Source organism: Lonchura striata, chromosome 2 (assembly GCF_046129695.1).
Source record: "Lonchura striata isolate bLonStr1 chromosome 2, bLonStr1.mat, whole genome shotgun sequence".
NCBI lineage: Eukaryota > Metazoa > Chordata > Aves > Passeriformes > Estrildidae > Lonchura > Lonchura striata.
This window is the reverse complement of record NC_134604.1, coordinates 27443105-27470711: the sequence shown is the minus strand read 5'-3', so window position 1 is coordinate 27470711 and position 27607 is coordinate 27443105. Positions and strand designations below refer to the sequence as shown.

The window sequence follows — 27607 nt, the reverse complement described above, 5'->3', positions numbered from 1 at the left end:
CTAAAATTAGCAATGCTGCCATCTTTTTCGTGTGACTTGGATACTTCTTGGTCCCTGAAGACTGAGAAGGTGAGATGTTTGTGACCAACAGAATTGTTAATGGCCTACACAATACAAAGAATTACTTTTCTGCTACTTTACTTTGCATGTTTTTGAGGAAAGCTTGTTTGGGCTTTTTGTTCCACTTCATTTTCTCCATCACATTTTCTGTCTGCATTATGCAGTGAAATATGGTCTATTTGGAGCACTGGTAGATTAAACTTGAAGGATAGTGTAGACTGAGGTTTTGTTGGATGACCTAGACTGTCATGTATGATCTACCACAGGAAATAAAAATTAATCTGATTTTTTTGAGTGGTTTTGTAAGGGCTGTATCATGTAATAACCCAAAAATAAGAAATGTTTCTGGAAAGGCAATGAGAAACTTATTAAGGAACATTCTAATTACAGTCCTTGATGCTTTGGCATGGTATTGATACTTCTTTTAAAATACAGTGAGTGATGTCAAGGAAATGTTGTTGAGCATTTGTAATGTTTTTTTGGCCAGGAGCAAGGAAAGGACTCACTCTTCTTTTATGGTGAAATGTAAGGTGTGATGTTTATCGTATTTTTAAATATATGTTACAGACTTTTAACTAAGGAGAAGGCAGTCTGCTTTCTTCAGGGTGGGTTTTTGTTTGTGTAGTGCTTAGTACAGTGAACTGAGATGAGTAATGGATGCTCTTACATGTGTCATGATGCAAATAAGCAGACTACAGACATGTATATTCTCTAGTTCTTCTAAGATTTGAAGCCAGGTCTAATTGTTACAGGCCCAACAAAGGTGCTTATTTCACATCTTCATTTGTGCTGTTCCTTTGAAAGCCGCAGTCATGGTGATTAGACTGCTTAGGTCCTGAGCTAACTATTCAAAATACAAACATCCACTCTGAATCACTGAAGCATAACAATGCATGTGGAAAACAACAGCTGGATCTAATTTCAGTGGTTTTTTTAATTTCAAAAATAATTTTGTCACAAAAAGCTCTTTGTTTTCCCTCCTAAGCTTTGTCAAATGATGAAGACAGACTCTATAACTTGATGTCTTTTAAAGATTCATCCTCTTTTTTTCTTCATTCAAAGATTTGTCCAAGGATCTGCTTATCAGACTGAGTTGGCAGGCCCTTTTGCATTCATCTTCCTTTAATCTCAGCAGGCACATTGAGTCATGAAGGTTGTACCAAGTTTTTTGGGCTTGAGCAGAGGCATCTCATTTATACCAGATGAGTTTAACACTGTAGGCATGTTGATTGATTATAAATTAAGTAATTGGTTGCAGGCTGTTTAGTCCCTAAAGTGGGACATGGCAACTTACATGGGTGTTGCAGTGAGGCATGACTACTATTCACTGAGCTGTCCACTGGATGCACTGCTTTTGCTGCAAGTGGACAGAAGAGGGTTTTTCACTCTCTTATATTTTTTTTCTGTTTTAGAGTAAAACTTCATAGTGGATGTTGACATTGCCTGTGGGCACTTTAGTGGAAAATTCAGGTTTGCTGTTAAATAATAGAGGAACCTTTCAAAAGATGTGTTGCTGACTATCATGGGAATTAGTAGCAAGTGTGCCAGTGTGGAAATGAGGACATAGCAGTTTGTTACTCCAGAGTGCAGTGCATGGGCTAGAGAACATTAAGATTTAGTTCAGTATCTTATGTGGATGGACTTGCTTTGTTTTCTGATGCTGAACAACTTTGTAAGCAAATTTCAGATGAAGTCTGGCAAGCGTAACAGGATGTAGAGCTAAGAAGAACTAAGGTGAGCACAGCTTTTGAAGAATTCCTAAAAATGAGGGTAATACTTCCTTACTGTGTAGTGCCCTGCTGAACATACTTTATAAATAGTGAGCAATTCTGAGTTATAAAATTAGAAGCTGGTAACAGCTTATAACAACAGATAATCATCTTTAGCTGAAGCAATGGTATTAGAAACTCTGTAGTTTTTTAAAAAGTAGTTCCATATTCTTTCTAGGTTAGATTCTTCTGATCATGTATCACAGTAACCTGTACTAGAACTGCCTGTCTGTGAGACCTGGAGCTTCCTTGATTATACTGGATTTATTAACCCTGTCTACTTGTCATTTAGATACCTGCAAAAGCACAGGAGTATGAGAACGTTTGGAATGGAAATGTTATTTCCTAGTGTGCAGGGAACCACAACAGGTTGAGTGGAGTCAGCATATGAAGAGCCACAGCAAATACTCAAGAACTTGGTGCCTTTTTTTTCCCCCCCTTTTTTAATTAAGTCAATATAAGGGCAAGAAAGGACATGTTTGCAGATAGTATGCTGGATTTCCTGGTAGGCAATGACTCTGTTTCTGTAACTGCATAACAGGCATAAAGGTTATCTGCTTTCATGCAGGGCTAACAGATCTAGTAGGACAAGAAAGCAGTATGAGACATAGGAAAAACTAGGGCATGTTGAGTGTTGCCTGGAGTGTTGGAGGCATAACAGAGTCAGTGTATTCATTGAACAATTTCTGTGGTAGCATGAAGGCCATCAATTAGCAGGAAGGATAAACAGTGCAAGGACTCTTGTTTGGGTTTAAACTGATGAATATCTCTTGGAAAGAATCCTCCTTGCTAGTGGGAGCAGCCTGTACACAGTCCAAAAGCACAATGATATGTGCAGGTGGTAGTAGAAAGTCTCTTCCTGGTGGAGCACAGAGCTGTGGCATGCTGTCCTACTGGCTTGTCTGCACAGATCTGCTTGTGGATGATAATGCTGTAGCTGACTTCTTGAGTAGATAATGAGCTTTCCAAGAGAAATACATGTGTCTGAGACTTTTCTGAATTTAGCTGTCCAATTAAACAGTGTAGAAAGTTTTGACTGATTTGCCTTTAAAATTTATTTGCATTTTTGTGAATGTAAGTAGACAGTGAGCAAAAGATACAGTGACTCTCGTTTTAACCTAACCTTGTGTGCAGAATGTGTAGGGAGCAATACTGTGTTGCTTACATAAGCAAGGCAGACAGTATCACATCCTCAGCAGACAGTAATCTTCATTATTTCATACTGTTGTGATTTTGAATGTAAAAGGGTCTTGGCATCCTTTGTAGAAAGTTTGATTTCAACAAAATGTGAAAAAGATATTTCCACTGGTTAGGTGTGGGGCAAGGAAATTAATTCACAGAATCACAAAATGGACAAAGATGTAAGGGACCATAGGTGGGTCATTTGTTCCAGCATCCCTGTTGGAGCAGTGTCATTCCAGACCACATGGCATAGGATTGCTTCCAATGATTCTTGAGTATCTCTAGTTAGGGTGACTCTATAACCTCTCTGGGCAACCTTTTCCAGTGCGTGGTTAACAGCACAGTAAGGAAGTTCTTCCCTCATATTCAGGTGGAATTTCCTATGCATCATAACTATGCATCAGTTTCTGCTCATTGTCTCTTGTCTTATGGTTTGGCATCACCAAGAAAAGCCTGCTCCATCCTCTTGATACCTTCCCTTCAGGTAATTACACTGATGAGGTCCCCTCTTAGTCCTCTCTTCTGAAGGCTGAACGGGCCCAGACCCCTCAGCCGTTCCTCATAAGTGAGATGCTCCAGTGCTTTCATCATTTTTGTTGCCATCTGTTAAACCCACTCCAGGAGCTTTATGTCTCTCTTGGACTGAGGAGCCCAGAACTGGACACAGCACTCCAAGTGTGGCCTTAGTAAAGCTGAGTAGAGGCGCAGGATCATTACTCAACTCCTGGTCATCTCCACAGCATATCTGTTTTGCTTGATGTGTGTAGTGGGAGATCTTCTTAAACAATGAAAATAAGATCTAGTGGGAAATATTTGGCAAAGTCAGGGAAGGTTTTGCCACTTGCATTTTTACTGACAGTGGATGTCTTAATGAATTAGCTTATGAGAATCCTGTCTAGCCCTGTGTTAAATACAGAAGAATGTATGGTCCACTGAAAAGGTGCTAGGCGGTGTAGGAAACAATTTCTGACATAATTTGTGATTGACTTACATTGAGCCTTTTATCTTCTACAGTTGCATTTTTAGAAACAACTTACAGGTTCAGTAAAGAGAAGTTAAATGTCCGTGTCTTTAGGTTTTAGGGTTCCAGTAGGAACTTCCTTGGAAGCATCTGATGATGGCTGCTGATCAACCTTTGGATTAAGTCATGCCAAGATGATTGGTCTGACCAAATCATCTTTGTTCCCTCAGTCTCTTGTTTTCAGCAGTTCTCTTCCATTTACTTGCTAAAGGGTTATGTGCAAGTTCTCATTTTATTCTGGAAGCAAGATGGAAGTCTGGATGCTCATAAAGCTACCAGCTCTCCTATGACAAGAGGCTGAGAGAGTTGGGGCTGTTCAGCCTGGAGAAGGCTCCAGGGAGATCCTAGAGCACCTTACCAGCACCTGAAGGAGGTCTTGCTTACATAAGATCTATTCTAATAGATATGGAGAGGGACTTTTTACAAGGGCATGTATGATAGGACAAGGAGTAATCGATTTAAACTAAAAGAGATTAGGTTTAGATTAGATGTTAAAAAGAAATTCTTCATTGTGCAAGTGGTTAGATACTTGAACAGGCTGCCCAGAGAAACTGGATGCCTCATTCCTAGAAATGTCCAAGGCTGGGTTGGATGGGGCTCTGAGTAACTTGGTCTAATGGGAGATGTTCCTGCCCATTAGAGGTTGGACTTACGTGATCTCAAAGGTCCCTGCTGACCCAAACCATTCTGTGATTCTATGATTTTTGCACGTACTGGGGGAAGAAGGACTGGGCTTCATGGTAATTAGGTTGCCCCTGCCCTATATTGGTCCAGCTGGAGCTGGTGCTTGAGAAACTCTGAAACTGGAAGCCCATGACATGGTAGTGTAGCGTCTTGAAATATCCTAAAAGCGTGCTACTTTAAATTCATGGTGCTCACCTGACATATGAGAATTTATTTCTGCACCTTTCTTTTTTTTTTTTTTTTTTTTTTTTGGAGATCTCTACTCCTTTTCAGTGTGACTAAGTTGTGAATTTCATCATAGTGCCATGTCTCTGCTTTTAAATATGTCATTAAAAAGCACACCTTGTTATGCAAATAGTTACTAAAACTTGCTTTTCTCTGTACTTTTGCTTTTGGGGCAGTTTAGGCTAGAAGTGAATGTGAAGATTTCCTAATCTTTTCATTTTAGTGATGTGACACCCTTTTGCTGAAGGAAATGATTTCTTGAAAAATGGGACAATGTTTGAAAAACTCCAATGTTGACTAAGGAAAAAACCCTTAAGCACTAAGTCTGATAACCTGTTTTCTCAAACTTGGAACACTAATTCTTCAACAGCTTGTAGTAAACATGTACTTTGACATAGCTGGCTTTTCCTTTCCAAGTGTATGATAGGTTGTTTGTATCTAGAAAGAGTCAAGTGGTGAAATTATTCTGCAGCTCTGGGAAGAATGTGCTGTTGCCTTTTAATATGAAGATATGTATTTGGGGAAGCTTGATTTGGTTTTATATATAAAACTATGAAGGAGCATTGAAACATTCTTATATGTGGGGCTACCATCTGAAATTTGGTAGGGTATTTATTATTTTAGGTTTATCTTGGACCTGGTATTCACATGTGGTGGTTTTCTTAGTTATAGCAGTAGTTAACAAATTTTGTTATCTGCTCATTACAAACTTGGCAAACCAGGGGAACCCAACATGGATTTGGGGAGAATAGCTTATTGTGTATGTGCACAAGGTAAGGAGTGTTAGTTCCAATTTTAACTTCATGCTGGAGTTGGGCCAATTTCCTCTCCCATTTCCCCAGCCCTAGAGGAGGAGCTCCCCAACCTCTGAATTCAGCAGGGGATACTTATGCTGTTAAAAGCTTAGTTATTTGGGAGCTCATTATTAAGAAATTGTACTTCTTGAAAATTTAATTCTGCTTGGCAAATAATCATCTGAAGGCTAATTCCACTTGCCAGTTCCATTCTCCCTTTACTCCCTGCTCATTTCCCTTTTTTGTGTCTTCTAAGTTGAACCTTGTCTCTCAGGTCTGAGGGAGTCATATGGATTGAAATAAAAGCCCTGCACGACTTATAACATCAGGCTTTTTCATGTCATGTAGCAATAGGCCTGAGACAAAGGAAAAATAAACATTGGAAGCAGTACTTACCTGCTCCCTAAATAAATAAATTTTTTTGATGGTGAGGAGAAATTATTTTTGTTTTGCAAGTCCTTTGGAATCTGTTTGCATGAAACATCTGCTACATCATATGTAAGAAGAGGAGGCCAAGAGTAATAAAACATTTCATTAATGTTTAATAACATAGTGATTAGCAGCCCAGCAAATGTCTTATGCCCGTGGGAGATTTGAACTTATTTGATTAGTAGATTAATTGCAACCTGTTCTGGTTACAATTGCAGGTGTAAGGTTCTATGGATGTTGCAGACTCCCTGAGGACTGATGTTAAAGGCATTTTTATACTAACTTTCTTCTTAGTTAAAGAGTTAAAAATCAAAACATGAGGAAAAATCTGACTGCTATTTCTAGGAAAGAAAAAGGATTCTTACTGTAAGAGGATTTTAACAGAGATCTCTGTGCTTCCACTGAAAAAGAATGGTTATTATTATCTCTGAAAGCATAGGGCTGCCTTTTACTGTGTACTTTTCCTTTCAGTTCTTCTTCTATTGCACTTTATTTCAATCTTCTAATGGGCTTGAGCAATCTCTCTGAGTTTCAACTTTTATCTTGGGTATACTGCAATTCCTCCTGCACCTGGACCTGCTGCTGGCAGAGCACAGTAGATGCTGTAGAATAGAAGTGTAGAACTGAGCTGTTCATCAGATCAGAGTATTTAAAAGAACCACTTAAAAATGTAGTGAATTCCAGATGGTGGTCTAAAAGCCATGTGATGCTGGAAATCAGTTTGTCTTCCAAGTTTAGTCTAAAGCTTCCAAAACTGGAAGGAATTTAGAGATGGCATTAAGTCTCAGAGAGGCTCTTAAACTCCACTTCCATCCAAAGAGGCAATAGTAAGCTAATGAATTTGTCTTCCACTGTTCAATTAACTGCTGAGATACAGGAAGAAAATGAAAGAAAAGTCAGATTTTTTTTTTCTTCTGTTCCCCCAGGAAAGATCAAAGCTTGTTTTATCTCTTAAGAACACAAGCTGTTTCTGTTTCCAGTTATAGGAAACTATGTGTAATAGCTGTATGAAGATCAAGTTGTCTGCTTAAGGACTGTGTTCTGTGTTGGAAAGAGCAGCCTGGTGATGACATAATGTGGCACTTGCCATTACTGACTGTCTAGGGGAAGAGTTAGGAACTGGAGAGCATGTGGTCTTTTCCTGAGAAGGGATGTAATGCCTGAGTTTATTTGGAGCAGTAATAGAACAGAAGAAATTAATAGGGTTAAAACAAGGTGTGTGTTAGTAGCTCAGATTTTCATCCAGTATGCCTGTCAGCTCACTCATTACTGCATGGTTGTGGTTCAAATCTTTCTAGTTCTGAAGGGGTTAATGAAATCTAGCCCACCTTTGTGGTAGTTGTGTGACATTTTGTTTCACTCATTATTCTAGATCTTTAGTTGAAAGCATATTTTTGACTCCTGTAGCCCCTGCCTGCTCTTTCATTTCAGGCAAGCTGTTAATAGTCCTGGGTTTGCAGGTTGGGAGTGTGCTGGTGGCCCCACCTATGCTTGCCTGAACCCTGTGCCTTCATCTTGCCCTGGCCTAGCTCCAGCCCAGCACACTCTGCCCCCTGGCTTTCTTCAGGCAGGTCCTGCCTGCTGCTGCTGCATCCAGAGCTGACACTTTTTGCCCTGCTCTGTAGCCATGCCAAGGCTGAAGGTCGCTGTGCTCAGTAATAAATTTTGGACAGAATACAGCTGACACAAGCGTTTTGTGCCTGTGACTCGTTCTGGGTGTTGCAGGCCAGTGTATCAGGAGCACTTTGCAGTGCAGCCGTGCTGTGCACCTCTATCATTTGCTGCTTCGAGATCTTAATTATCAGATTTTTACAGATGAAAAACAGCAAAAAGTGCGGCAGTGCTGTGGGTCTTGTTAGCAAGATGTAGCTGGGTTTGGAGCCTTTGTTTCTTTCTGGTTATGTAGCAAAACAGAGCATGATGCAGCCACAGTGCTCCGAGTTGCACACAAGTGCATACACAAAGCATTTTGTATCTTGGACCCCCTGGCAGCTTCCTCTCCTCATGTCCCTTGCGTGGCACGGTGCACCTGCACTCGTTATTCTCATGTCGTATAGGTACTCTGCCTTTGGGTTTTCCCTTTGGGATTCCTGTGAATGGCAAGGAGGAAGAGATATAAGGAAGGGGTGGAAGGTGAGGGTATTTAAAGCAGCAATTCTATATTTGAACTGTAAACTGCTGATGGCTGTCACTAATTTTTTGTTCTTTTTTTTAGCTTTTTCCCTTGTTTTTTGTTTTCCTTAGGGAATCTGATAACATCAGCAATATATAAATTAGTATTTGATCTATGTTTCTGGGACTTTTTGGGTTATAAATTTCAAGTGTTTCTACAATTGCTAACCCTCCAAACTGCTTTTGTGCATGTGTTACACATTGGTAGAGGTTGCAGCAGGACAGAGTATGTGGACGTTCTGACCTGCTGGACTCCAAGTATTTAACAATCATCGATAGGACAGCAGGAGCTGGATGGTGGATGTTGTGGCATTACAGCTCTTGGTGTGTTATAGATGCAGATGTTTAATAGATAGTATTGATTTGTTGGCATTGTCCCCTATTTTTGGATTAAGGGTCATGATTGCATGAGTTTGAGACTAACAGGTGTGCTAAAAATGGAGCCCACCCCAAATTAGATCTGCTGGTGCTGTAAATATGCCATGACTGACAGGAGGGGAAGACTGAAGGTTTGTCCTAATCCACACCTCAAATGTAAATGAGGGAAACTATGATCCCTGTTGATATATATCTCTGCATTAAATTGCTTGCCTAAAAAATGAGTGGGTAGCTATTGATAACCAGCATGGGCAGATTCCCAGTGCAGGCTTCTTCAGTTAAGCCCCTTTTGCACTACTTTTACCTCTAAGCACTGATGTATGTGTGATATATTGGGGCAAGATGGATGTAGGAATTGGCCTCTATTCTGTAAAATGCCTGAATTGTCATCTATCTGGTAAAGTCAGTTCTGTGAGAGGTGTTTCTGTAATACTTGTTCTGACAGCAGGACAGTGTTAAAAGCACTTTTGTGATTGATGGAGTTGGAAATCTATCTTTGGAGGAATGGGTCAGACAACTTCAGGAGGTTTTAGAGAAGACACGATACAGCTTTTACTTTGTGGACTGACTACTAAGCTTAGGACAAACCACATATACTAGGATGGGAGCTTTAGTAACAATATTAGTAAAAATGTGCTAAATACACTGGGGTTTGTGATCCCACTACCCCTTGGTAACGTGCAAGGTGCTATTTCAATGACATCCTCTGTGGTCTTGAGTGTTTTTGTTTCGGTAAGTTTTCCAGAGCTTAGTTTAGGAGGGATGGCTTTGTTTTTGTGCAAGCAGCTGTTTCTGCATGGCATCAAGCGTAGTTGTCTAGGATCACACTGAAAATCCTCTCAGCATGTATCTGCTTCCCTGTGCTTTGAGTCCAGCCTTTTTTTTGCAGTGGGAGAGGGTCAGAATGAAGGGGTTTTTTGCTGCTGGATGAAAAATGCTTTGATTCTCTCAAGGGTTTGGGCCTGAGCTTGTTCTCAGGGCAGGCTCAGCAGTGCAGCAGGTGAAGGTGAGTGGATGTGATGAGTCATTCTGGCTGTAGAAGTGGGAAGAAGCAGGAGGAGAAGGAAGTAAGACTAGCTGGCTCATCACTGCCAGGCACTCTTTGTACCTCCTAATGGAAGCTGATTTCTTCCCCAGTTTGCCCATGGCTTTCTCTTTGAGCTCTGCATTGTGGGAAGACCTTTATGAAGGATAAGAAATGTGGTAAAATGGAGAAGATTATGGTAGAAGCAGAGAAAAGGGGGAAACAGTAATCACGACATATACAAGAGCAGGAATAGTGTATATACTGAGAAATTTGGATCTACCCATGCTACTTCTGTCTATCTGTAATGCCACAGTTCATGCAGTTATGCTCCCTTTTCTGTTTTTTCAGTCTGATAGAAGAACATATTGAGCTTCATCATTTGAAGGTATTACACCAAGAATAATAACAATTCCTTTAAAAAGTGCAAAAATAAGCATTAACCTTTGTTGCTGTTCCTACTTGATTTAAGCATGAAGTCTGATGCTGAAGGTACTTGTTGAAGTAGACTGGTAGCTTATCCTGCCTTTCCATCTAAAAGATATCTTCTCTAAAATTTCAAGACATACATAATTTCATCTGTTTAAAATAACTGGATCATGTCCTTGGTGTGACGGAAAGCAAAAATATAAATTCCTAATTTCTCCCGTTTCATCTGCACTGAACATAGTCCTCAAAGAACCTTGCTGAGACTTTAAAAAGGTGATTCAGAAGAAAAAATAAAAATCGAAACCCAGCGTGCCCTTCAGCTAAGGAAACTGAGGCATTCTGTTCTGAACTGGATCCAGGTTATATTGACAACGTCATGCTAAAGTGACCTGTACAAAACCTTTCACCATCATTTGCTCTAGTGCAGTTCAGGAACTTGCAAGTACATAAAGCCTCATCTCTGATGAGCCAGTCATTTTATCCCCTGCTGTAAGAAGGGGAGGGAGAAGGGGATGGGGAGGGTGTGAGGCAGGGAGAGGGCAAAGAATCAGACTAAGAGTGATGAATGCAAACTGCATTCATCAGGTTTAGCTCTAGAAATCCCTCGATTGGAAGGAAAGGGAGTGTATGGTGGCAGGGAGTGATGGTTATCCTGGTCTGTAATAGGAGATTACAGTAGTAATACATACAGAAATGATGTGATACCAATTGCTTTGGTGGCAGCATATCACATGCAGCATTAGCACAGTTCTGAGGGATTGGGAATGTAACTTTGGATAAAAGGCATGAATTTTCATACATGAACTTCATTGGCTGTGCTTTGAACTTATACATCTGATGTCTTGGCAATCTTTAACCAAATCTTTAACCTTGATGAGCAACCACTTTTCTTCAATATAATGAACAGATAAGAGGCAGTCTGGTTTAGGAAAGTTGTCTCCATAAGTGATGAACAGGGTTTTGTCACATGGCATTTGTTTCAGTAGTTAGTGGAGAGCTTAAATGCACTGATCATAGAGCAGTCTACATCAGCAATCTTTGCCTTCTGGATAAAGAAATTTATTTTAGATAAAGAAATTGAACTGCAGAAAATTGGCTGAGTAATCCATTCATAGTCCCATTGGTTTATGGCTCCTCAAAGGAATGTGTGCTGCAGCAGCACATTTTGCTGGCAACAGATGTCTGCTGGGTCCTCTCCTGTGGCAGGGCTGGTGCTGAAGGGTATTTCTTTCTGCAGTGCTTACCAGGCCTGGTACACTCATTTAGTTAGAAAACTCACCCCTTTCCTTCATGTTGAATGGGTGGGAGAACACAGAAGTATAACAACTTCCTCCTCTTAGAGTCTGACTTTGCATCTGTGTTTCTTGGAAAACAAAAATGATGAGTTAAGGATAAGCATGAGCCTTAGGTTTTCATCTACCCTGTATTTTAAATGTGCACTGTCAGCCTTTCTCATCAGCGTGTTTTGAAATTATTTTAGTTTGCATTAACTTTAGACATGCATTTTGTCTCTTGCACTTGGTGCATGACATCTGTCACTGTTCATTTCACTAAAGGTTCCCCAGTTATCTGATTTTTCCCCTTCCTCTCCAAGCAATTCTGCACTGGTATTTAATAGCCCACGTCATAATGTTACTTGTTTAAGGTTGTGTACAGGGAAGTATATGATAAAGTGAGACTACTTGAAAAAAAAATTCTTGAATGTGAACATCAGTAGCTGTTCCCCTGCCATATCCAATTTGAGCTTTGCAATTGTTCAAGTATTTCCAGTTTTAATGCCACCAGGGAGTGGTGATTAGAAATCAGTTTGATTTTAAGATAGCTGAGGTGACTATTTGGCTAAGATTGCAGTTTAGATATGTTTTCTTCTGCCTAGTCACAGGATGGAAGATATAGGTTACTGTGTAACTGGTTTATGACTTGTCCCTGATATTGGCACCTCTTGAAACACTCTTTGTGCAGCTGCAGCAGATGGTCAGGATGAGAGCCGAAGGAGATGGATCAAAGTGGAACGCACCACAGTAGGCAGATACTGTGCTTGTGCTAGGATGAGATATCAGAGTATAAATATAACTTCAGCCTAGCATTAGAATAACTTCTGCTGATTTCTTTTTTCCAGTGCATCCAATCAGCACGTACACACTATCTAAAAACATGAAGCAATAACCTGACTTAGAGTATGTACGGGTATTTTAAGAAGCTAGTAGAGATATTACCAAAATAATATTTGCACATTAATGCTTAGGATATTCATGTGTCTTCCAGTAAATCCATGAAATAAAAAGTATTATTCCTATATCACAATCAGTAGGAGAAAGGGAAGATGAAATAACTTACCATGTGTTGGGCTATGAAATGCTGGTGGAATTTGGTTGAACTGCTAGAACCTGCAGTGTTAGGTTTAGTCCTATAGTAAAATGCTGTAAAAGGCAACAGGAGAAAATAATTTTCTATCATAATAGGTGATTCTGTAAGCAGTGGGATCTAGACCCTTCCCTGCTTTCACTCATTAATTGAAATCTGCCCCATGTTGTAAAGCCCAGGGAGCTACCCCATGGCCAGCAGTGGTTTTGACAAGAGGAGGGGATTCTGTTGATCTGTAGTTCGAATTGTGCTATCCAGCGCAGGAATCCCAGCCATGACTCCCAAAATTGACTTTTTTTAAAAAATTGGATTTAATAAAGAGTGAGTAAGGGGAGAATATGTGAGTTCCTGTTCCTACCAGGAGAATGCTTTATTCTGTGAGATGTGAGGCACATTGATGAGGTTATGTGGTGAAGCCTTTTTCACAAATTCACACCATAAGATTTCAGGAGCTACATGAAAGCCTCACAGATCTCTCCTTGCTTTCTCTTACTTTCTCTGTTCATAGAATAGCCCTGTCTTGGTATGTACTGAATGGTCTTAGGCTTTAATCTGTTCAGAGGCTGGGCAGGCTCAGGGAGGGACTTACTTTCTCCTTAACCACGGGCTTGGTAATTGCCAGCTGATAACTGTGTGAGATGGCACTCGTGTTTGTACAGAGCTGGCTAATACCGAAGTATTTTTTCAGTCAGTGGGTGGCAGGGCTGATAGGATTAATGATACTACATCTTATGTAGCACCTCTTTTTTAAGGCTACATGGCTTAGAGGAATTAAAAGCAGAGTTTGTAGCCATGTTCACATTAGAAGATCTGAATGGTTCTTGTGGAGTTCCTTAATAATTAATTGTAGTGACAGACACCGTATGTGACCCTCTGATAACACAGACTCTGAAATCATTGTTTTGACAGCAACACTGCACAAAGTGGGTGTTAGCTTTGTGCATTTAAGTGTGAAAACGTATGGTGGCTAAAGTTCTCTTCCCAAATATTCCTGAACTTGGCCAGAGTTAATGATGCTAGTAAAGAATAGTGAATTAGTCTAGTGTATTAGTTCTTGCTCTTTTAGCATATATGATTAGCAATCCCACAATCAAAGTAAAAAGTGGAATGCCCTCTATTTTTGTAGCTGCAGATTGCATATTGAGAAAGGAAAAAGAGTGATGTGTAAATGTGACTAGAGGAAAGAAGTATTGTAGCAACAGCTGTGGAATGAAGTGTGACAAACATAGCTGTGCTAATTTTATTTGCTTGTTTTACTCCTACCTGCATTTCAAAACTTCATTTGTTTTTTCCTGCTAGGCTGTAAGATCCTTCATTTGTTCAGGCGTCATTTATGCAACAGATATTGCAGTAAAGTTCCCAGTTTATCATGCATGTGATGGACTGATTTTATTTTAACAGCTTTTTCAGGTTGATATAAAATGGGAAATAATGCTATTATTCTGTCTGTCTAAACTGGTTTAACCTTGGTTGAACAAAAGTGGAAGTTGAGTTACCTAATCAGTTTCAGGTGCTTTATGTTGGTATTGCAAAAAGAATGGTAGAAGAAAAGATCTTCTGTTACAAACCTCTCTTGCACTGTAGAGAAGCGTGGGCACGTGGGTGGAAATGTTGTTTGCTTTCATAATGTTTGCATTATTTTTATCTTATTCAAATGGGATAGGCTTCCTATCCCTCTGGTTGATATACTGTATTATTATAAGATCGGAAAATAAAAATTAAAAGTTAATGTCTTCTTGCATTTTACCACTGAGCCTTTGATAATGAAAATAGGTAATTCTTGAATTACTTGATGGATTTGTGGATGTTTATTTTAAAGAGAAAATGTAGTCAAAGGTGGCAATATTCTCAATAATAAAGCAGTTGCAATAAATACTAATAAACATGTGAGAGCTGTTGCCTTTCCAACTTAGTTGTTCTTTACTTTGTCAATTTCTGTATCTGTATGTTAAAGTGTTCACGATGATACCTTACCTTTTCCACAGAAAGTTTTTCTCATTGTTTGCTTATTTCTTGTTTCAGAACAGAGAGCTCCAGATTATGAGAAAGTTGGATCATTGTAACATTGTCCGATTGCGTTATTTCTTCTACTCTAGTGGAGAGAAGGTAAGAATGAGAAACAAAGGAATGTGTCCTGGTAACTGTCTGGTGTATACCAGGACTGTCTGAATATCTGGAGGCAGAAATGTGAAGATAGCAGACATTGACTACTAGAAAACTCTATAATGGTGCCCAACAGGTCATGCTGGAGCAGATGTTTTTCAGTATAGAAGTGTGTGGTCTGTAAGGAACAAGGCTGCAGTAGATTTGCATATGCACTGCCTCTTTCTTAATTTATTGGATCACAGCTGAGCTTTGTGTTCTAGCACTACTATTCTGATGTGCAGATATGTGTGTTTTCTAGAATTCAGTGTTAAGCATTTTAGATTTAAAGCATTTATGTGACTTTTCTCAGAACCAGTCTTTGTATGCTTCTGTCCCCCTTCCTTGTGCATCTGTTCCAGGTATAGGCTAAGTTTCTGAACCCAAAGGAAAGAATAATACATGATCATGTGATTGTATAATTTGTCAGAATGTTTGTGCTCCAGAAGAAAGAGCAAATAGCTAGATAACTCTCAAGAAGTAGATACTGGCATTTGTTTTCGTTCAGTCCAGGTTTAAAAGGTCCTTGGTTTTTTTAAGATGGGATTACAAGGTTTAGTTTTAATGTGGAATTATAATGTATTCCTTATCTAAGTATGTATCAGCATTTTACAAATCATTGGAGAATTCAGGGTGAAAACGAACTACAAGATGTCATCTGATCCAACCTTATCCTTAAAGCAGGATCATCCATGGAGTAAAAACAAAGTCATTGTGGTCTATGTGGGAGTTAATGTAAGCTGCGAGGTCAGAAAATGAGCTAGATGACCTTCTGAATTTTCTCTGATCCTTCTATATATCATTACAAATATTTATATAATTTTTAGATAACTTATATAAATGCTGCAATTTTTTTTAATTTTTTGAAGCAGATTGCATCCTTAGCTGTTTTCAGATGCTGATATACTTGTCTACAGTGCTATAAAGGGCTGTGTATGAGAGCTGATAGCTACTGGCAGGCTGTTAACTGCAGGTTCATCAAGTGGGTCAGCACACTGGAAGAGGCAATCCTCCCCTTTCATGCTCTTTGGAGCCAGAAAAGTAGCTGATGTCTCCAGGTTAAGTTGCAATTGTCTTGTGCTGTGCACAGGGGGATAATTGGAGGAGATGTGCTGTTACCTGAGAGGTGTTTTGCAGGGGACCTGGTCCTGTACCTTGTCTGTGCCTAAAGAGAGCCTGCAAAACTACAGCATTCAAGGAGAAATATAATTTTGGGTTTTTAATTTTTTTTTTTAATCAACCTCCTCTTTCCTTTCTTCCTCTTGGATAGTGCTAACAAGCATTTCAGCTCTGTAAGTTTTGTTGGTAGTGCAGTGTCGTTTTTTAAGCTGTATTTAGTTCGTAACAGATATTCCTCAACCAGCATGAGTACAAAAAGGAAAATGCTGTGAAGAAGGGCTTGGATTTGGAATTTTTTGTTGGTTGATTGGGATTTTTAAAGCAGCTTGTAACTAAACTGCAGTGAAGCAGAATTTCCTGGACAAATGAGACAACTGCCTTATCTAAAGGCTTTCAAAAGCCTCCTGCAAACAGTGGAGTGTTAAAACTGCTCAGAACGCTGTCCCAGGAGCTTTTGTGTAACAGTAACTAGAGAAAAACTCTTTTGGAAATCTTTAAATGAAGCTGAGCTTGAGGCTGGATTTTCCATTCTGCTGTTTCAACTCCTCATGGCTGATTTTTGGCAGCACTAATGTAGCTTTTAAAAATGTCTCTATCCATGGCCAATGAATCTTTATGCTTCACTGAGAAGTTTTCTTTTACATTACTTTCTGCTCCTTGGTCTTCATGCCTCTGCTCCATGCCTTTGAGATTTCCACTGCTACCCTGTTGCAAAAGAGGACTAATGGGAATCAGTGCCTGGGGCCAGCACGCACCCAGAACATCAGCAGTGTAATGCTGCAGTTCAGGTTGCAAGGTCTCTTGCAGTTCAATACAAAACGCCACATAATTGACTTGCAAGTATTTCCATGTAGGTGGCAGCGTGTGGAGATCAGTGTGCGATGGCATGCGTGACTCCTGCCCATTCTTGCAGCTCTCAGGAAACACCTGCAGAAGAAGCTGTAGCAAACACAAGCTGAGTGTTAGCACAGCAGCTTGCCACAGCTTTTCCTCCATGGACTATGGGGTATAACAGGTTGCTGTTCTTGCCTTGTAACAGACTGGTACTCTGCTAGGAGGAAAGGGGCTGGAGTTCATCTGCTGTTTGGGAAAAGCTCTAGACAGAGGCAAGTTGCTGTTCTCAAGTTCATGTGGGAAGGAAGGAAAACATTCCTTATCGTGCTTTTGTCATTTTGGGGAAGCGATAGCATATTTTCTTCCATATTTCCCTTATAATCAAACTGTCTGTGGGGTGGAGAAGGAGAAAAGTGTAATGTGCCATTTGGTAACCAGGAAGGATGTTTAGGAAGCAGTTTCAGATATAGATGGTATGTCCCCACAGGTTTATATAAACTGATTATTGAAGGCAAGTCCAATGGGAAGAGTAATATAAAAATCCAAGAATTGTATAGCAGAAAATGGGTGGTGTAGTGATGAGTTGGGCTTGCAGTTGTTGACAGTCTTTGTGAAGAACTTGATGATCCTCTGCCATTAATCTGTTTTTGTGATAATTAAGTCTAGCAGCGATGGGAAAGTCTCAGAGGTAACTCTTTTACTGCTGATCTCATTAATTAAATTATGATACTTATATATCAAGCATTCTTTGGCATAAAGATTTTCTTGCACTGTGTTTATTCCATCTGTTCATGTTACTTGGACTTCTCCCTTCTTTCCTGGTGCTTGACACCAGCATCCCTAACCACAGAGACTTCTCTTTCTGGATGGGTTTGGGGTTTTTTTTTTGGTTGTTGGTTTGTTGGTTTTTTTTGTTTGTTTGTTTGTTTATTTTGTTTTGGGGTTTTTATGCTTTTTTGTTGTTTTTTTGGGGTTTGTTTTGTTGTTTTTGTTGGGTTTTTTTTTTTTTTTTTTTTTGCTGTTGTTGGTTTTGTTTTGTTGGACTGGTTTTGTTTTTTTTTTTTTTTTTGTTTTGTTTTGGTTTTTTTGTTTTTTTGGTGGGGGCATTTTCCAGTATCCAAGAAGCTTAAATCTGTCTTGATTTAGAGATACCTCAAAGGATTTTTCCATATCTAGTCAGACTGGCACTCTTTGAAAGCCATGTGCCTAACAATCACTTTAGTTCATTTCAATTGCTGGGTATTTTTAGACACTGGGAAACTTTAAAACTGTCTTCAGTCTAGAAAAACAGGAGGTTTCATTCTTGATTGGAAAACTGGAATAGTATCAAATAGAAAAGCAAATCTGAAAACCACTTGCTAGTAAGACTATTCCTTATCTGTATCCAAGTTGTAGTGCTAGTTTGTAGTGATGTGGAGCTCTCCATTAGCTCTTTCTGCAGGCTATGTGGGGGATGGTTGAAGGGTTTGAGCTCCCTAGCTATTCTTTTTTTCTTGTGATGGACTCTCCTTTTTATGTCTCCCAATTGTTTAAACTTCTTTCCTTCTTTTGACAAAGCCATCAAGCCATAGCAGCATGAAAATCATGTATCAAACATGGCTTTGACTGAATTCTTCCTTTTTTTTCTGTCATTGGATGACTCCCTCTTGTTCTGAGCATCTTTGAATTTATATTGCTATATATAACGAAGTGTGTATGTGTGTGTATATATATACATGCACACATATATATGCACCTTTATGTGTATATATAGATATAAAAAGTTGTTCTGAGTACTAAGTATTAATTATGCTTGACTAATAATTTCTAGTCTAAAAGAGCTCAAAGAAGGTACATAATTTATATTAAGATGACAGTTGACAGGCTTGGCATTCAGGTTGCTTCTATAAGCTATTTCCTCCTCAATTCATTCTTTTTGAAAGTTTGCAGACATTTGTCAGACCTGTTGGATAACCCAGCTTTTTCAAAAGCCTCTTCCTTAATGAATTTGTCAGAGTAGATTCTGATTTTTTCTTCTTTTTGGGGCTGTATGAGATGTCTGATAACAGGGCACTGACTTTCATACCTGTAATGTGCTTTTCAGTAATCTAAAATGTGTAATTACATCTGGTGGAGTGAGCCAGAGGGAAAGAAGATACAACCAAATAATGGGTTGAATGGTACATGAAAGCTTCTTCTGAAAGTAGCCACAAGACTTTTCCATGCTGTATTTCTGTGGTTTATAGTTTTCTAGGTAATTCTTAGAGAAAATGAGCAGGATTTTAGGACTAGCCAGTTCCGCTGTTTGATAGCTTTGGTATTATGCCTTAGGATAAGATCTTGAACAAGATGCCTGGTTTGCCTGTCAGCTTTCCACTGCAGATCAGACAGTATTAGGAAGGCATATGTTTCAGGGTTATTTTTTTTCTACATTTCCTTAATTTCAGGAACTGCTTTGCATTTAGCATGATACAAAAATGTAGGTCTTTATTTAATTTTGCAGGGGGGGATGGTCTTGCCACCTGTCCTTTCTAGCCTAATTCTGCAGAGAACCTTTCAAACCATAGTCCAAGGCAGGGCAAACATGAATACAGGAAATAATTCCTCTGACTGCTTTGCTAAGAGTATTTCCTGATGTTTTACAGAATGACCTAACTTCTTAAATCAGTGGCTGCCAAGTAAAGTTACTCAGCTGTGTAAAAGTGAAATGAGTTCCTAATTCCACCTTTTTTATCCCTCTCTATTTCTGGTTAGATCTTGGTGGTGTTTCATAACTGTCAGGTTTTTCCTGTATGGATACTTTAGAGTGTTGAATAGACTGATTGATCCATACCTTTGTCCAAAAGAGGATGAGAAGTTACTGAAGGGATTTGTTTCTGCATCAAATCAAAGTAAAAGTAAATACAATTTTTGTTGAGTAATTGCACCTGTGGTTATGTTTTTTTTAGTTTTTCCTCCTTAAGGTGGTTCAGTATTCAGAGGAGTCAAAGCAAAAATGGAAGCAGAGAGAGATCACAAACAAGCAATATGCTGACACTTTTTTGGAGGCTGAGCTGGCCCTTCTGCATGCTCTAATTGATGTCAGGTCTTATTTAGCCTTAGCTATAAGGGCATGTAGCCAAAAGTCCATGAAGACTCAGGATGGAAATTTACTCCCATAGACTTAGGCTGAAGTTTAAAATAAACGTGCAGGAGATACATGCTGAGCTGCATCTATAAGCTTCTGTGCACTGTCTGGTGGGCATTGGCAGCTCTGGGTTAAATGGCAATGAAGAAGTTTGGAAGAAGGAGGCAATTATCTGATTTGCGAGTTGTATCCCTATTATGTCCTCCACCTTCAGAGAAGCATGAATATCATTATTTCTTGCAGGAGTATACAGATGAGTCCTCATGTAAGAACCATCCATTCTGTTCCTGTTAAAATGGGAACCATTTGGTTTCTTAATTGAACTTAAAAAAAAAAAAAGTTACTGCGCAAAAAGGGCAATTAACAGAGCCTTGAGCCCAATTTTGCACTGACAGTCTATGTGAATGTTTTGCACCAGCCTAGTAATGTGCTGAAGGGCCATCACCAGAGATGAATTTAGTAACTACCATTCATTCAGTCCCTGGCAGATCTTGTGTGTTGTCAACAAAAAAGCAATTAATGCCAATTATGAGGAGTTTTGTGATGTTGGTATCTCTGTAGTTCTTGCCTGAGGCCTGCCAAGCTAATTTCAGAAAGGGCATCAGTCATCATATAATGATTATCAGTTACTGCTGTTAGGGTTTGCAACAGGTTGGGAATTTCCTTCATTGTAGTTATGAGCAGTCTCTGGTTGTGAGTAGGTTTTGTTATTAGAAATAGCAGTTTTGTCTGCCTGTGGTAGGGCTTCACAAGAGGGGAGTAGGCAGCAGTGGCTAGATTCTTAGTGTGGGAGGTGCATGCAGTGAAAATAGGCAGCTCAGAGATCTGTCTCTAGGCCAATGAGCCATCCAGTAGATCTGGTTGGTCTCTCTTCTGTTCTCGAGTCATTCTTCTGCCATTTCTAGCTCGTGCTCTCATCTTCCCAGTGTTGTATGGCCATTAGGAAGGCAGCTTGTGTTGTTTTTTCTGAGGCAGGCATGTAGTTTGAACCATTATTATGTATTGTCTTGCCTTTTTGTCATGGATTTATCCTGATTCAGAAATTCATACTCACCCTGGAAAGCAGTGAACAGTCAAGAAAACAAGTGGATCTCCAAAGACTCTGCTTTTGGTTTCATCACGAGGTGTGCAGGACAGTCCAGTGATTCAAACATCATCTGTTAATTTTCACCTTGCAACAGACTTATGGCCAGTTGGTGGCACAATCCCTGCTTGGGAGCTGGGGTTCAAATATACACAGATCATTTATGTCAAGGATGATAGCTCAGTCCTGCATTTTAGATGTTGGGCAGATGTTTCCAACTTGATAGAAATTCTTCTTGGAAGTACATCTATAAGCTTAAGGAATTCACAGGGCATAAAATAAACAAGAATCATCCGGGATTCCCAAATTATTTTAATGTGTGACCTTTTCCTTTACAGTAGCTGCTCTTTAGAGGGGAAAACTAGGTCAGAAAATGTCTTTTTGGTTTTTTTTCTTCTGACAAAGAATGCCTTAGTGCATCACCTAAGACCCTCTACTCTTTCAGTGATCAAAGGTAGATAATGTAAATCAGGTGGCTTTAAACAAGACCCAAGAAAGTTCTTAAATACTAATTTTGTTGGGAGGGTTGATTTCTGACTTATGCTGCCATCACAGCTGATCCACTTGGAAGTTTCTACCTACATAACATGACTGTTTTGCTGAAGAGTAATGAGCATTACAGAACAATTTGGTAAGTTTTGACAAATAGTCATAGGAACAGAACTTTTGATACAGATCTCAGTTCTCAAACTCAGGCATGAAGAGTCAGGGATTAGAAAAGAAGATACTTTGCCCAATATTTGCAGTATTATTAGAAAGTATTGGTATCTTTCTGAACACTGAAGTTGAGTCTTCAACTGTTTTTACATCCTTGCATTTATCTGTTTGAAACTGCAACTGTATCTCTAGGCTTGAACTCCTATTACTTTGGTGGCAGCCAAAGCTCTGTTTTGAAATAGATGTGGTTGTAAACTGCAAGTAAAAACAGACACACGTGACCACTGGATGTCATTCCTTTATACAAATAAGGTCAGCTAGCACATATTTTGCATTTTCAAATATTTCTTGTGTATCATGTCTACTTATTAGTTAAGAGTAGGAAGGCTGCAAATTTTTGCTTTGTCTTTGAAAGTGTGTCCAAAATCTTTGTATCCGTAACATACCATGTTAGCCTTCAAGATAAGAGAAGGAAGGTGGGTCTCTCATGGTGCTTGATAAAGGGGTGTGAAGTGTGTGCTGGTTGTGGCTTTAAGAAAAGTTAAATAACATTTTTTTAAATCTAGGGCAAAAATTGTGACTTTGAACTTTATGTATTGTCTAAATTTAGATGCCTACATCAGGGTGAAGGGCATATTTTACCTCATGCTGACAATCCAGTGTTCAAATAATGTATTCTTGGAAAAGGCATAGTCTGCATGAAATGCTGAAAGGCATTTTCTTGCTTTCCCACTCAAAGGTAAATCCTTTTTGACAGAACCCTTGCATTGCTGCATCCTGTCACTAACTGCTCCATGCAGCACCTACCTCTGAAACATCATCAGTGGGGTGCTGGCATACGGTAAAGAAAAAGATCCTCCTGGGTAAACTGATTGGTTAATTTGCCTCATACAGCCCTAATACTGAAGCCTTGGGATAATTTTAATAATGAGAAGTACATTTTGGAGGCATATTACTTAATTTTAAGTGTATCGCTTGTCTGTGTGCATTTAGCTTGAGTAGACATATGAAGCGAGTTTCTTCCAAATGCAATTCCACATTTATTTCTCCTAATGCAAAGTTAGTCTAAGAAACTCCTGTGTTGTTCATGTCCTCTCAGTTATGCTCATACAGCTGATCAGGTGGAGTCCATTGAAAACAAACAAAAACCCATCCCAAACAACACCAGTACCACTGTCACACTGTTACTGATTTGCCAGGAGATGACAACCGAAATGAGCATATTCATCACTTTTTCCAAATGCTGAGCAGTAAATATGGTTACCCTAGAAGAAAGAGCACCCCGAATAGTTTCTTAACCTTTTTACCCTATTACTTGATGTTCAGAGTTTTCCTTAGATTCCACATAGGCCTTGACAGTTCAGGAATACTTAGAACATCTTATTAGATGCTGACATATTTTCAGAGCAAGAATTCTCCTTTCGCTCTCAGTTTGGTGTTTGGCATGTATGACCTCCCTGGCCTCTATCATTATGGTGGTAAATAGGGGGAATAGTTGGACTGTTACTGGCTTAATATTGGTTGCTGCTTTATATGTGCATGTTGTAAATGTAGTGTGTCTAATAATTGAAAACAAAAGGTAACAAAAGCTTCTAGGATCCACTTTAGATCAATTTGATGTTTGTTGAGATAGGGGATGATCACAGAGAAGCAATATTTTAACTATCACTGCAAGGAACAATCTAGAAACGTGAATCTTTGAATTCAATACCCATTGCTTTATTTTAATTCAATAGCTGTTTCTTTATATTGGCCTCAAGCATAACTGGAGGATGCTTTGAACAGATTACTTATGTGAACTGAAAGACACAAGAATTTTAAAATGGAGTTTGGCACCTCTAGCCTTTCCTTTGTCAGTAAGGCAATGTTTTCAATTTTGCTCAGTCCTCAGCCGCACTGTGTGTAATGCTCATGTACTTTGATCCTGTTTTGTCTCCAATTTCTGGCACAAGAAAAAGAATGGAGTTGCTAAAATGTTTTGGCTCTTGTGTCCTAGTCTTTCTCATGCCTCTTATTATGGTACAGGTTATGTGAGTATTTACTTGCATTAAGTATTTCCCACCAAAGTGAAGCAGTGCCTGAATTAGTGGTTCTTGGGAGCAATTTGATGGCAAAGCATCATGCTGTGGCTCATTTTGGAGCAGTGTTTTGTCAACTGAGGATTCATCTGCCAAGTGACAAAAAACATCTTCTAGCACTTGATGCTGGTACGTGAGCCACATTGCTGAAGTCAAAAATCCTAATGAAATACTTTGATTCTGGGTTTCAGGATCTGGCTTTCTGTCCTTCCCCTTTTTTATTTTGAACTGTACATGGTCATAACCTTAGCAGCAATCACAGGAGAATACAAATACACATAAACATTTGACCTGCAACAGAAAGCTAGTAAGCCCATGGTCTTTAAGGAGAAGTGAGTTAATTAATGACATCTTATATTTGCTTTCTATATTTCACATGCTGCAGCTTCCTCTGGCCTTTTCAGTTCTTTGTAGGTAATTTCGGACATGCTTGTGTCAGTCAGGGTACCTTGTTTTGTTCCCAGACCAGCAGTTTTGAAACAGCAGAATGGAAACAAGTCACTTATGGAATATGTGGTGAGGTTCCCTGTAATGGAAAGATAAGCCTTGATCGTCCCAGTTAATCCTTGAGCTGTTGCCCTCATTTGGCAAGCTCTTTGAGCTAACCCTGTTTCCTATTGCAATACATCCGGGTCACTGGAAAAATATGTGTTTAGGAGGAATGCATGAGGTAGGCAAACCAGGTTACATCATGCTCAAAGCTTGTCAGGCCATGACTGCTTCCTAGCTTGTCCTGAATCTTGTTCAGGGGAATCCAGGTAACTTTGATATTATTTTCATCCACTTCATGCTCACTGGGAAGGATCAGGGCTCATGAAAACTCTTTCCCGTATGTTTATCAGACCAGTTCCAGATGACATCAGGAGGATGTCATTCAAAACATTTGAATAATCTTTAATTTATTATAGCAGTCATTAAGAAAACTGGAGTCAGTTGCATGTCATAGGAGTGGAATATGCCGCTACTTACGTGGCCAATGGCATAAGCCTTGCCTTTATAGCTGCATATTGGAGTTCTGGGTCCCTCAAGTGGTACATTAAAACTTGATAGTTGATGAGGTAGAGAAAGGTGTTCATGTGCTTTTGTGTTCTGTGTGATATACATTTGTACAGGAGCAGCACAACACAAAACCCATGCTGTTTTTTCAGTTACCACAGATGGCATCAAAACTCAGAAGTGAAACCCCCATCTCTAGCATGTAAAATTGGAAATAAAAATGGAGGCAGTAAAAGCAAAGCAAAGATGATATGAACTAGAGAGTAGTTCTGTAATTCTCTAAACTCACTGCTGTGAAGTAGTGTGGACAGGATTTACTGATCATATGTTTTACTGTTTTGCATGCATCCTTTTGTTTGCATTATGAGAAGATTACAAAATCACTATAATTTAATTTTTACTCTTTTTTTCCCCTCTAATTTCTTATGTAAATCTTTTTGATACATGAAACATGAATCCTTGGATCAAAGTCACTAACCTCAGTAACAGTACTCAGTGAAGTGATTTGTCACCAGTAAGACTTTCCCATCCTCTGAGAGGCAGACATTTAGCATATTCATCAGGTTGTAGCTACACTGTAGCAAACAGTGTTCATATTCATGTGACTGTTTTCTCTCATAGTTTACAGATTGCCGTACCAGCATAAGCTAACTTTGAATTTTTTAGGACATTTGTTTTTGGCATTTTGTAACTAAACCTTGAAAACTCTGACCTAAGAAGAGGCAGTGGATGAATTTTATTGGCTTGAAGTAAGAGTCAGGGAAAGAAGAACTTTCCTTGCTGCAGGAAAAGTGCTAAAATACAAGTGGTTTGGGTTTTTTTTCCCTTGCATATATTTGCACGTCTGTGGAGTTCCAGAGCTGTCTAGTATTTCCTCTGCACTGCTGGTAGTTGTCCCTTCTCATCCATTTCAAAAATTTTCTTCACCCCAGATTGGTCCCCAGAAGCCTTCACATTGTTCCCAGTTCCTGGGATGGCCCTGGGAGAAGCAGCAGCATAGGCAGGGTCTTGGAGCTGTTCCTCATCTATGTTTGATAAGACCAGATAGATACAAGTTGGTGGGCCATTGTCATTTGCTTGGTGCTGTGCTATTGCCACTGTCATTTAAGCAATAATATTAAGAAAAGAGCTTTTTTTTTTGTAAGGAAGAATGACGTAGGCAGGGCTGTGCAAGGTGACTTGGTCTATTAGGAGGTATTGGTAAGATCTATGAAAATGTCCTGAAAATACAAGCCTTTATTGTCACGTTAGGGTGAGCAGAGATCTTGAACTCTGAACCTTAAAAAACACACAAAGCCAGCAGTTCTCTGCATATGTATTCAAGGTGTGTATTTCTCTGTGTGTTACCTTGTACCAGACTGCTGCTGCTCTTTTCTGTGGCAGGACAGCAGAGCACTGTGAGAGAAACACACTTCACTCAGTGCTTTAAGTGATGGGTCAAGTCACACTAGAATAGCAGTATTAAATTGCTGTAGCTAGATGAGGTTTGGGTTTAGGTGTTAAGATAGCCAGTGGATCTTCTGACAACAGCCTCCAGTCGAAGGCTTGGGAGCTCTGTGCTGTTTCCATCCATGTAAATTCTCTAGTATTGTCTTTCTCTATAGAAAGTTCTAGGTGATAAAATAGCAGGCACAGGAGAGGTTACTTCTAGTTAATTCACTAGTTTTCAAAATAATTTTTCATGCTGAAATAGTTAATTTTACCCACTCCCCACCATTAAGTGTATTCACAGTCCTGGTAGGATTTGCACTGAAGACTGCATTAAAATATCAGAAGTCTCTTTAAGACCTGTTTTGCTGCTGAAAATTCTCAGTTTTGCAGTTAGGCACTATATGATTACAGTACTTTGTCATTTAAGTCCTCTTTCCTTTGCTAGTGTATAATAAGGTACTTTATAATGTAACCTTATTATAAAGCTACTTTTGTTGTTTCTCTTTATGTTCACATGAACTTCTAACTTAATCCTAGGTATTAAAAATTATACTTGAGACTTTGGTTTTGGCTTCTTCTCTTTTGTCATGAAAAAGTTGATATGTTTAAGTTGGAGATTACTGGGACATAGAAATACATGTAAACAGAAAGGTTACAAATATTAACACTGGCTTATTGTATACAAATGGTTAATATGTATTAATCTCTTAATAGCTGGGAATTCAGTAAGATCAAAGTAACATTTCTAAAAGATGAAGGTTGTTTGAACTTTTTTTGATGTGTTGTTGGGGGATGAGTTTTGAACTTTTAAATTTGCACTTCTTGGGTTTTGGCAGGTAAGGGACTAATGAGTTAATAGGCTGTTTTAACTAATTATGCAGATGTTACCTTGAAATACTCTCCTAATGAAAATATTGACTGAGCAGAACAATTATATCCTTGCCTCCATTTATAATCAGAAAATAATATCTTACACTGGAGACCAGAACAATTAACATGATCTTAAACATAAGTTTGACAAAAGTATTAATGCACGAGTGCAAAACCTAAATAGCTCTGTGGCAGTTCCCACACTAAAGATGGGATTTAAAATGTCCACAGCTTTCTCTTTTTAGGTTTCTCTGAACACTTTGATTGTACTTCATGCCTCAGATCTTGTGCTAATTTGTTTTTCTTCTCTGTTCTCTTTCAGAAAGATGAGGTGTACCTCAACTTGGTGCTGGACTATGTTCCTGAAACAGTATACAGAGTTGCCAGACATTATAGTCGGGCCAAACAGACACTCCCTATGATTTATGTCAAGGTAGGTAACTGACAGATGTGGTTAGGTGAAGAAAGATACACTCTAGAAATACACTGTGGATACTCTTTTCTGACATAACAGTAAATTTTCAGAAGTATTTAGAAGCAAATAGATCTTGAGTCAAGGAAAAAAAATTAGAAATACTTGTTATTGCAAAGAAAGACTAGAGGGTTGAGACTTAAACAATGCTTACAATTTCTGACCTTACAGAAATCTTGGAATGGGTTGGGGAGACTGAGTGTGGGGGGAATGTTTTGTTTTTGAAGCAGCTTAGATGATGACTGAGACCAGCCAGATTAGCAGCTTTCAGTTTCCTGAGATGGTGA

The 27607-nt window shown here is 39.1% G+C and overlaps 1 protein-coding gene across 2 annotated transcripts in view; it reads left to right on the top strand.

The window, feature by feature from the left end:
• The window catches only part of GSK3B (glycogen synthase kinase 3 beta), a 148840-nt gene that overhangs the window by 65082 nt on the left and 56151 nt on the right, over nucleotides 1-27607 (top strand). For both annotated transcript variants that reach the window (XM_021548813.3, XM_021548814.3), the window contains exons 3-4: nucleotides 14554-14637; nucleotides 27171-27281. In XM_021548813.3, coding sequence (XP_021404488.1) covers nucleotides 14554-14637; nucleotides 27171-27281 — 195 coding nt within the window. The remainder of the gene's footprint in view (nucleotides 1-14553; nucleotides 14638-27170; nucleotides 27282-27607) is intronic.